We start from the raw sequence: 11945 nt of genomic DNA, 5'->3' as shown, positions 1-11945 counted from the left end.
AAGCTATGTTAACAAAGTATTTGTAAAGAAGTGTACACATTGTTCTTTTTCTCTGAAGCATTTAGATTTGTATTGTGCTTCACTTTTGTTCGTTGCTTAAACATAGAAAAAGACCTGACCATATTTTAATGGTTTAATATGTAGTCTTTGTGATGGACCTTGAAATGTGTAATATTAATGTGATGTATTGAAGTAATTTCCACTGAAACAGGAAGTGAGGGTGGGATATATCAAATGAACGTTTTTTTAAATAGCCAGTAGTGCTTAGCATACCTCATAGCCCAAGAGAGGCTATACCTGACAGTTACTATAATGGACACAAACCCAAGCTATAACATGATATAATAATTGTTATGTAAAATATTTACTTGTACCAGAGACAATGCCTCTGCATTGTAAAGGGTAGGAACAGCTGTCTGTGCCAGTTGAAGGTAGCTTGCAAAAAAAGAAAAAAAGAAATCCCATTCTCTTCATAATGACTAAATTCAAGCCATTTTATTCTTTAAGAACTTCTAATTGAAAAACTGAATAACCCATTTCCCTCACGCAACACAGCAACATCATTGGTCATATTTATAATGTTGTGGATGGGACACATCAGATTCTAGAAAGCATATACCTGGAGAGAAAAAACTAATGATAAGCTGAAGTCCAGAATGATGCCATCAAAACTGTTCATCTGTATTGGTAGAGAATGTACATTTTGGAATACATCTTCTAAATGAAATTTTGCCATTATTTTGAAACCCAATAGGTTGTAGATAAACATATTCACAATAAAAGGCCATGAAACATTCCTTTTGATTTTTTAGATGGCTTTAGTCTAACAAAAGCTGTCAAATTTAAAAGGGATGAGTAGACTTTTTATCTCCAGTGTACATTATAGTCACTAGAAAATGTGGTTACCTCAACAGCCTCTATATCGTGCTCTTTAAATCACTTTAAGACAAAACTGCAGCTTTTCTTTTTCTGAGCAGCTGCAAATCCAACCATCCATGTCAGAAATGTACAGGTTTACAACTTTACAAATGTTACCAGGAAATGAACAATGGAGAGCTTTTCGATATTACTAACTTCACCTAAACAGATTATGTGTAGTGTCAGAGCCACTGTTATAGAAAATGAATCAAATCTGTACTTTGAAAATATCGAGCTTCTGACTAATCGTATTTGAGAGATGTCTGTGGATCAGTACCAGTAGTGCACGTTCAAAGCTTTGTGCTGCTTGTCTCATTAAGACAGAATATTGTCTAATTCTGATATGCTGTTTCCTGCTAAAGTCAAACGAGGTTTCAGTAGGAGCCAGTAGCACCCCAGCCTCTTTGGACACATCCCTGTGTCTATTCTTTCTACAAATGGCTAAGAGTATATTAAAGAGTATACAATAAACAATGTGACTTAATGTGAAATAAAAGACCATGCTGCTGAGAGAAGCAGTGATATGAAGGAGGTGTGAGCACCTGGAGGATCCTGTCATACGGCCGGAGTCCTGCACGGTCTGCTGGACCCTCGGGCCGGATCATGTTTACATAGACACCTTTCTCCAAGAAACCGTCTGACACACTGAAGCCAAAATCATCTCTTTCTGGATCCTTAATAACTGTCACCTGAAAAAGGTCAGACGAATTAATTTTAGACACACGCACAACACTACAAAATGAAATTGTTTTTAGGTTCTGCTTTTACAATCACCAGTTCACTATCTCAGCAATGCCACTAATCTGTTTAGTGCTTTAAATATCCATGTGTGTCTCTCGATTTCCTTTCTCCCTCCCTTTCTCAATTCCTTTCTTCCTTCCTTCCTTCTATTTTCTTCCTACCTTCTATTTCACTGTAAACCAGTGTGACCCTGACCAGGCAGTCCCTGAAGATAAAAGAATTGCACTTTAAATGAATGGTATGTGTATTTATATGCATATACAGTATGTACGTGTACTTCTTAGGAACACATTATCTGCTCATTGCTAATCATGTATTCAACTACATTTGGATCCTTATTCAGTAGTCTGCACTGTTGTGTATTGGTTCCGCACCTTGTGCAGTTCTAGTGGAGTGGGAGACAGGATCTCTTGCATCTCCTCCTTGATCCTCCGTGATTCCCAGGTCTTCTCTGACATGCGTAGTGTGCTCTTGCTCTTGGCATCATTGCGAAGATGCGAGCTCTTTCTGAGAGGGCTGATGTTGGCCTGGCTCCCTGATTCACTCTGAGACTTGGTGCTCTCAACTCCCAAACTCACAGTACTGCCAGTCATTATTGAGGCCTAAGTGAGAGGACAAGAGCCAGACAGTGATTACTGTTAAATCAGCTCATCAACTTTCAATAGGGAGCTCTGTATGGAACTCTGATTGGCTGCCAAGTGTTGATTTAAAAATGATCTAATGCAATTTAATAAAACACAGTTAGCTGGAAAGCTATGAAGATGTCATTTAATAGCTTTTCAGAAGCACCATTCCACTCCCTTCCCTGGAAATTATTAACATATTGCATTTTTTTAATCATGATTTGAAGAAATTCTTATTCAAAACCCGCTTAATGACTATTTTACTTTGGTTTGGTGTGAGCAAAATTGTGATGGATTAATTACCACAGTTTAGATCCAGTTATAAAGATTAGCACATCAGCTGTGGATCAGAACAGAAACAACCTGGGGATCTTTATTTCCAGTATAATATTCTCATATTTACAATAACATGAATAATAATTAGATCAAGTGGCCTCATCAAGCATGTCAAGATGATAACTAACATTCATAGACCTCTTATCAACCTAATGTTGAACATAAACACCAGTAGCAACTAATAAATTATGAACTCATAGTACAGAAGCACTAAAAACTAAAAATATTAGCTATTAAGGTATAACTATTCTTAACTATTAGCTATTCCTTTAGCATAACAACAAATTCTTGGCTCAGATACAGCTGCACTTCCTGTTTGGTGACTTCACTGTCAGATTCATTTGCCCATTATAGGAAAACCTTTTGGAGTATTCAAAATTTACTTGATAACTTTTTTCCAGGTTGATATGAAGATGATGCATGTTGTTTTCTGCTAGATGATGATGTCAATTGGACATAATTTGCAGGAGAAATAGTGAAAAAACTGATTGCTGGCAGAAAATCTAATTAGGCAGAAATTGGTATCCTAGTGTTATTGTTCTTGAAGTCTTTAATATCCCCTAATAAACACAACAGATGCAAATGTTTAGGGTTGGATTAACAGCTTGTTACTACTAGTTAGTGTTGCCTTTATCAGGCATGTCAAGATGATACATATAACCCTCTTACATATCAATCTAATGTTAATCATAAACCCCAGTAGCTATCAATCATTTATTAAATGAGTACTGAAGCACTGAAAATATTTTAACTCTTCATGTTCATTTAATTTAAGAATTGGAATTAAAGCTGCAAGCAGCATTTTCAAGGACCAAGTACCCAGACTTACTGAGCCACACATTCACAGGATCAACCACAAGAAAGAACTTCATGTTGAGTTTGAACACAGATAGGGTTGGAAATCTCTGCCAGTTGGAGGAAAGATCTAGTGGAATAAATAGGCATTAAGGTTGTATTGCTTGCTTATATAACAGCACTGGTACTTTTTACTGTTTGTGTTTTCTACACAATTTCATAATTCTATCATAAGTTTGTTAGCATGGGATTTTTCTGCATCACATGGCAACATGCAAGACTTCAGTTGGGAACTATTTTCCTAGATGGTGAAAAAATATGAAAATATTTAGCCATATTGTGTCAGAAGTATCAGTTACTTGTAACCTGCGGCACTCAGCCTGTGGCCTCATCCAAATCAGAACCATGCAGATTTTCAGCACTTTGCTTTGGAAATATTGCTTAATTAAGGCTGAAGTTTGTTTGGTTTGTTAATGTAAAATAATGCAGTAGTTAAGTGGGTAGTTAACAGAAGCTGAATAGAAAGTGTTGCCAATGATCTATAGATTTGTATAGTTATATTAGTCTCATACAGTCATTTCATTCATTTTCTACCACTTATCCGAACTATCTCGGGTCAGGGGGAGCCTGTGCCTATCTCAGGCGTCATCGGGCATCAAGGCAGGATACACCCTGGATACACACAACTTTCCAGAGATGCCAATCAACCTACCATGCATGGTTGGACCGGGGGAGGAAACCCCCGAGGCACGGGGAGAACATGCAAACTCCACACACACAAGGCGGAGACAGGAATCGAACCCCCAACCCTGGAGGTGTGAGGCGAACGTGCTAACCACTAAGCCACCCTGTCCCCCTAGTCTCATACAGTCATGGGTAAATCATCATGGGGAGACATTCAGGTCAGTCGTCTTAGACCTGGCAAATGTCCAGAAGAGTTTAGTAGTCTATACAATACAGAATCAGTCTGATGTGTATATATATAGAGGCTCCTGGTTTTTAGTTTAGGGATTTGTTTTCTGCTCCAGCTCCATGAGGAGCAACAACAATGTTATTAATAATTAGCGCTAACTGAAATATAGTAAATCCATCTCTCTTCATTTCTGAAAACAGTTTAATGAGTTTCGAGTGGTGTAACTCAGTTTTTAATTTTGCTCCATAATGTGGATGAAGTCTAAATGTATTCAAATAAGGGAAGTTATTTCTAATTACAAATTGGGAGGAGGAAGGCTTTTCCTGCTTAGGTTTGTATTCATTCATTTGTTTGCTCCAATTACACCTTCCACAATAAAAGTCTGCATTTGTTTCCACTGACTCTTCAAATCCCTGAGAGTGACCTAAGGACTTTCCAAGGAAACTGTAAAGTATTTCAAATAGTTTTAGTCGTTTTAAAAAGATTGCATACGTTTTTCTCCCCTGAAGAATCTTCAAAAAGAAATACAGACCAAAAAAAACATGAATTCCTAGAGACTGTAATGGGAGACCCTTCAGTTTTCCACAGAAACCTGGCCCTGAAGAAGCTGAAATATTTCAAACTGAAATATACAGTAACTTAAAATATATTTTCCTTACTATAACTATGTACTATGTAGTCAAAAAATGCATTTTGTTGCAAAGCAGCTTTACAAAACTATATAAACACAGGATATACTAAATTAATACAATTTCATTGAAATGCATTTCTAATGATTAAGTCAGAGGAAAAGTTAACAAATAAAAACACCCTGAGACCACATGAGAAAAAACATTGAGATGAGCAAGATACAGACTGAGCAAGGTTATGAAAGGCAATGCAGCTAAAATACAGGAGCAACAGAAACGTGACAGAAACCAGAACTTAAATAATGATGCAAAACAAATTGAAACAAGGAGCAGGAGTGAGTGATTAGTGTGACATATGGCAAGAAAACAGGGATGGGCAATGTAGTCAGTTGCTGATTTGTGTAATGACAGTCACTAAGATAATTTCCAGCCTTCAGTGGATGCAACTTTCTTTTAAATGCAAATTGTTATTTCTAGAACTTAATGGGATGTACAGTACTATCAGTTCGAATCTTAGATATATCTTACTGTTTTCCAAGTTCTTCCTGTCTTCATGGCTTCTTTGGCTTCTTCCCTTCTCCAGAAAACATGCCAAAATCTTGACTTTGCCACAAGATATGAATGAGTGATTGGTAATAGGGTGTTTGTATGATAGCTGCAGCTGCTAATTACAATCTTTTACTTAAGTTCAGTGAACAGTTGATAACCAACAAAAGAAACTTCATAAAAAAAGAATGAATTTCCTGGATACATAATTGTACTTTTTGAGCATATATTATAGAACACAGTTATATTATTTATAATCACACTATTCTGTGTCACCCAGATGAGGCTTGCTTTTGAGTTTGGTTCCTGTCAATGTTCTTCCTATATTATCGTCTGGTTACTATCATCTCTGGCTTGCTCATTATGGATTAATTAATCAATTTAAAATGTATATTCTGAATTTATATATTTCTACCAAGCTGCTTTGAGACAATGTCAATGTCCATTTTTAAAAGTGCGATATAAATAAAATAAAATTTTATTGAACTGTAGTAATTAGTAGCATTCACCTCATAAATATGATTGTTCTAATGGATTTTGGCTAAACCCTTACATTAATTTAATGCCTCCCCAAAGTAATTTCCTCTCATTATTTTTAGTCCTCTTATTCCTCTATTAAAGCCACTTTTTATCATTTACATTTAACATAGAAACACATTAGTTCCTCACTTCATCATGCCTCACCTTTTTTCTTTCTCTTTGAAAAATAAAAACAGCTTGTCATATTACTGAGAAACCCTGAAAGTGCAAAGTCCTCTGTCCTGAAGACTTTCTCATGGCTGAGTTCCCAGTGTGACCGCTTCTTCTTTTCAGACCTGCCTTATCCGTCTTGACGCCCTACCCCTGGTTGGAGTCTCGTCACTTGATGGTACACTCTGCTGGGATAGATCTACATAGACAGCCTGTGACCTGTGGGACTACTGAGGATTGAACCACTTGGAGACTATCACACTGTCTTTGAGCTGTCATTGTGTCGGTCAGTTTTGTGCTCAGGTCTTCGTCAGTGAACATTTGAAGACTTCGGCAGGAGGAATTAGTGTTAAGTCTGTAATTAACTTCTAGTTAGACCTTCTAGTTCCTCAGGAGCTCTTGTTTGCACAATTCCACATGACTATAAACCATTGTAAAAAGGACATTATTTACATTGACATTATTTATAGAAATGAAGGGGTAAATTTTAGAGATATTTGGTAACTTAATTTTTAACAATACAATTTTAATTCTGTTTCTAATGCCTCTGTAAAGATGCTTTGAGACAATGTCAAATGTTTAAAGCGCTATACAAATAAACTGAATTGAACCGAATTGATAAATTACAGTTACAAAATGCTTAGGCTAGAGATGTCTTCCATAAATGTTAAATAAATCTGTGGGTGATGAAAACCCACACTTTCTCCCACACAGACTACACATAAAAAGCAACCTGATTTCACAAGAAAAAAAAAATTAAATGTTAGAAAATGAAGGGAACGTTTTCTATAAAGATATTTTTGGTGTTTGGGTTCAATAATGAACAAACACTGTGTGAATACTCTTTACCTTTACTCTTTGAAGTGAGCAGTGACTGTGAACGTTTATGATGTGATACTCAATCAGACTTATTTAGTGTTGAACTGAACGCAGGAGATGTAATTTATCAGACAGATAGGTGTAAAGAACAGGCCTGTGACCATTAAAAGTGAAGGAATTTCTTACACCTTCTTGCTATTCAATATCATGCATAAGACAAATGTATTCCCTAATATTTATTGCATACCAATTCGTTAACGTGACTATTATTACTTCTGTTACGCTTCTTAGAAACATCTTTGTTCTATCATTCTGGGCCAAGCCATGACTGTCTTGAATTTAGAGCTCGAGTGTCGAAATACTCTCACAAACAGTTCATCTCTCTCCAGTTTACCTCAATCTCACGAAGGAGTTCTGACTGCCCACACGTCTCCAAGTCCTCCAGAGCCTGGCACCAGAAGTTGTCCTCGTGGTCCAGCATGATGCCATCAGCAGGAGTCTGGCTGGCAAATCTGCAGCAGTGATTAGCGTGAGTCATGAATTAGGACTTGGCATACTCAGATAGAATGACACTATTCTTAGCAAGGCAGGAGATGCAAGGCAGCCTGGGAGGGAGGAACGATGGAGGACAAGGGGCGAGTATGAGAGTAACAGGAATATTCCTATGAGCTTTGGTATTCAGCGGTGGCTGAACAGGTCTGAAAAATCTATGTGCATTGAAGAAAGGAAAGTTAATGGTCATAAATTATTGAATAATTAACAACTACTTCATTCAGTACTTTTCCATCATTTTTCCAAAGCAGTGGCGGGTCAAAATCCCTGGACAGAGGTTCAGGGATTTATACCACAGCATGTCTGACCATGTGCTCTGACCCCAGCCTCTTTCCTGAGATATCTGGAAAAAAAATTCTGTATGTTTTATGTGTAAAGCCAAATGTATATTTAAAATAATAATAATAATAATAATAATTGCAAGGATTTGTGAATGTACTGTAATGTACAGCTGACAATTAAAAGCTTTTTTATTATTATTATTATTATTATTATTATTATTATTATTATTATTATTATTGTTAGCTTTTATTAGAATGTTACTTAAATCTGTATTAGTGCCATAGCAAATAGAGCTTTGCCTTTACAGCATGGGGCAGACGGAGCATACAAAATGGCTTTGAAGTCCTTATCACTAAATCCATTGAGTACTGGTTCATTATGTCCATACTAAGGACACCATGAATCTAAAACTGTTGGGAGGAAATATAGCACACAGATAAACACTTTTTAAACAAACAAATGAAAAAAAAAAAAGGTTTTGATTGTAATTAAAAAGCAAACCAAGTAAATTCTTTCGAAAGCTTTTATCTGACCTGTGATGCTGCTTGAAGTACCATAATTTTTCATAATGTACTTTAAACAATATACAGTAAAAAAGATTATGCCGAAGTCATCGGCCCTGTATGTTGTAGGTAAATGTTAGCGGTGTCGCTTTATAATCCGAATATGTAGTCATGTCTTCAGAAATGAAGTCATCAGTGTCCTGAAGTGTATTGATCCTGGGCCTGAGCAGTGCCTGAACTCGTGTACATGATATACACGAGATATGTAATCTTTTCTGTAAAATCTTAATTAACCCTCAGGTTATCTCCAATAAAAATAAATAAATAAAATAAAATAAACACTTACACTAGATCCTACACCTCTACGCTGTTTCTCTTCTAGCTCTAATTGACAATCTTGAATGGCTGCGCTAATTGTACTGTCCTCTGTTTGATGTATCGCATTGCTTGTATTTCCTCAGTTGTAAGTAACACACATTTACAGCTTTACAGTGTTGTCCTGAATGACTGCAGCTGGCTCTTACTCTACTCCAATCCATCCTTGATTCCTGTTCTCTCCATGTGTGAGGAGTCTTACCCTGCATGCTTGTCCCAGTCCTCCTCACTGAATCCTCCGTCACTCAGCAGGTAGTTCTTGTGGTGGCCAGGAGGAGGGGTGCTGTTCCTGTTCTTGGCACTGCGCCACTCATGTGGATGTAAGGCAATACCTGCTACCTGGTGGCTGTATCCACCTGTGACGGAAGTGGATCTAAGTTAATGACACAAGGAAATCCATTGGCTGTTAGGATTCTGAGGTGTGTTTGGGTGTTGTGAACTTACCTTGGCTCCCATAACTAGCATCTATAGTAGATCCATCCCACGATTCCATAGCAGAGTCCACACTTGGAATAGTGGTGGAAAAGATCTCTGACAACTTACTGGTCTTCTGAGAATCTGTCATTTCTGAGTCATCGTTATCACTCAGCTCATTTTCAAGATCTATATTGTTCCTTTTCTTCTCATCTGCCACTAGAAGGAATACAAATCGCAACGTTCTTTAAAATACTAATATAAAACTATTATTTATACCATTTTATGTTTTCATTTGTTTTCTCATTGACTTTATATGCATCACAATGACAAGAGGAATTTTTGTACAATAAATCACTTCAGTTTATATTACAATGTTAATGTGACCATACTGCTCCTTGCTTTTATACAATTTTTTTTTGCTTAAACAGCTGAAGGTTAACTTTATTCCCAGCTAAATATTCTAGCTTGTATCTACAACCATATAGTATAGTACATGTCAGTCATATTACAAGAAAGAGTCATAAGGTTTAGGAATCCCAATAAATACTTTATACCGTAATGTAAGAAACAATAAAGTCAAGTCAAGTAGCTTTTATTGTCATTTCAACCATATATAGCTGAAAGAGTACATAGTGAAATGAATCAGCGTTTCTCCAGGACCATGGTGCTGCATAAAACAAACACAGAGCTAACGACTTAAAGTAAGTTGTCCGAGACACAAAAAGTGCATCGTGTGCAATCTAGTGCAAACAGTGCGAGACAAAAGACAGTGCAAACACAATATAAAACACTACTAAGTGTAAATGCAGCTAATATCTTAAGTCCATGCATGTACATAGATAAATAAAAATAAATAAATAAATAATAATAAACAAATATAATAAAAATAACTGAAAAAAATACAATTAATTTTAATACAGAAATATTGAGTTTGTGTGTGTGTGTGTGTGTGTGTGTGTGGGTGTGTGGTTGTGTGTATAACATAACTATACTCACAGTTATATACAGTTATAATTTAACTACATCACAGATTCTATGGAGAATCTCTCGAGATACTTTGTACAATGAACCTAACCTTAGTTCGTTCTTAGCCCTGCTGCTGTGTTTATTTAGAAGCAGAGTCAGCATCACGCGGTGTTAGCAGTGCTTCTGGGGTGTTAACCTTGATTGTGGTGCCAAATGTGTACAGTGTGAAACTAGATTGAAAAGCTTGTGCGGTCACAAATACAGTCACAAAAACCATGGCATGTTGTAAACAGTAACTGTAGCATTTAAGGGAAAAGAAATCATGTCAAATGGTGACAGAGGAGACGGATTTATTTTTACACTTATGGTCAATAATGTTTGTGCAATGTTTAAACAATGGTCAATGCTTATTGTTTAAATTCTTACTTCACTACCTATGCACCTTGGTCCGTACTAATGGCATTTCCTTCTTTTGTATCCTGTGTATGTGGAAGAAAGACAATAAACCTTAGGTTGAGTTGAGTTGAAAAAGTCTGTTCAGGATAAACTGGATGGTGGTCAGAAATAACTATCGAATATTTAAGGAACTGACTAAAAATGAACAGAAGTTAGAAAGCTGTAGAAGATAACAACACTTGCTCCGGCACTGAAATACCTTATGTGAAAGCGTGAGACAAGCCATTGTTTAAAGTGGCAGTGCACTGTATTTATCCAATCTTGGTTGTTGACAGCACAAATAGGCAAATAAGAAGGTTAATGCAGGGTTTACAGTGTGAAACATCAATTTATGAAGAGTCGGGTTAATTGTTAACCCCTGGTAAAGTATAAGCAGTAAGAAATGTGAAACAAGATAACTTAGGATTTAGTTTAGCTGGAGTTTACCCAGGGAGAACTATTTCGAGTGTGAAAAGCCCTTTTGTGTCAAAGCCCAAAGCTACCCTTGAGCTAAAAATTACCCATTTTGATTTCTGAAAACCAGATATTAAAATGAAAAAAAAAAAAAGTAAACATTTGATGACTTCGAGCGAAAGCAGAAAATTGCTATTAGGACACTTACCATCAATCTGCTTTTTGATTTTCAGTGTCACGCTTTCGCCAGCCATTTGAAGTAAGTGGATGGCTTCACTCAGAGGTTTGCCCTTCAGACTCACATTGTTAATGGCAAGGATTCGATCACCAACATGAATAGCCCCTGTTCTATAAAAATAGCCAACAACACACTTAAACCAATGAAAACCAAACTTATAATACATCAGTCAACATCACATCAACTATAAATTTAGTTGTTTCTAATATTAAATGACATACTGTGTAATCTTTATAATGTGATACTTATTATAAACTTTCTGATTATACTAATCATAAACACAGAAGATGTCTGGTTTTATACTGTGTTGTTGACAATTACTTTCCATTACACAGTATATTCCAACATACTGTAGACCTTGGAGAATGCTTTCGGTCATTCAGGATTTTGTACAACAGTATAGATGTATATGGCAAAAATGAAAAGAAAAAACTCTATACAGATTACAAAACATCCTGAATACAGTATGCTAAAAAAATCCACTTTTGACTGCAGTAAAAACAAAAGTTGCATCAAACATCACTAGATCTTAAACGTCTCAATAAAGCCGAACCATCAGTGGACTAATCTGATAAAAATCTTTTAATTCACTTTTTCCGATCGATCCAGTCTAACTTCTTTACACTCGAATCCTGTGATTTATGAAGTACACTAATCTTTAATCCTGCAACTTCACTATGACGTTCACTAACCTTAAGTGTGAATACTTTACAGAGGCTATAACATGACGGCAATAAAACTCGTCTTAGGAAT

General features: G+C 36.3%; 1 protein-coding gene and 1 long non-coding RNA gene across 2 annotated transcripts in view; one reads left to right on the top strand and one right to left on the bottom strand.

Moving 5' to 3' along the window:
- The window catches only part of grip2b (glutamate receptor interacting protein 2b), a 69227-nt gene that overhangs the window by 3550 nt on the left and 53732 nt on the right, over positions 1-11945 (bottom strand). Inside the window, exons 18-23 of the mRNA XM_060857635.1 lie at positions 11163-11302; positions 9167-9355; positions 8925-9078; positions 7405-7522; positions 2034-2261; positions 1461-1607 (exon numbers count right to left, since the gene is read on the bottom strand). Coding sequence (XP_060713618.1) covers positions 1461-1607; positions 2034-2261; positions 7405-7522; positions 8925-9078; positions 9167-9355; positions 11163-11302 — 976 coding nt within the window. The remainder of the gene's footprint in view (positions 1-1460; positions 1608-2033; positions 2262-7404; positions 7523-8924; positions 9079-9166; positions 9356-11162; positions 11303-11945) is intronic.
- On the top strand, positions 5925-8942 carry LOC132837780 (uncharacterized). The gene is made up of 3 exons (XR_009647583.1): positions 5925-6477; positions 7400-7539; positions 8832-8942. It is a non-coding gene; the product is annotated as an uncharacterized LOC132837780 (long non-coding RNA).

Source organism: Tachysurus vachellii, chromosome 22 (assembly GCF_030014155.1).
Source record: "Tachysurus vachellii isolate PV-2020 chromosome 22, HZAU_Pvac_v1, whole genome shotgun sequence".
Classification (NCBI taxonomy): Eukaryota; Metazoa; Chordata; class Actinopteri; order Siluriformes; family Bagridae; genus Tachysurus; species Tachysurus vachellii.
The sequence above is the reverse complement of the archived record's forward strand: the minus strand, read 5'-3'. Positions and strand labels throughout refer to the sequence as shown.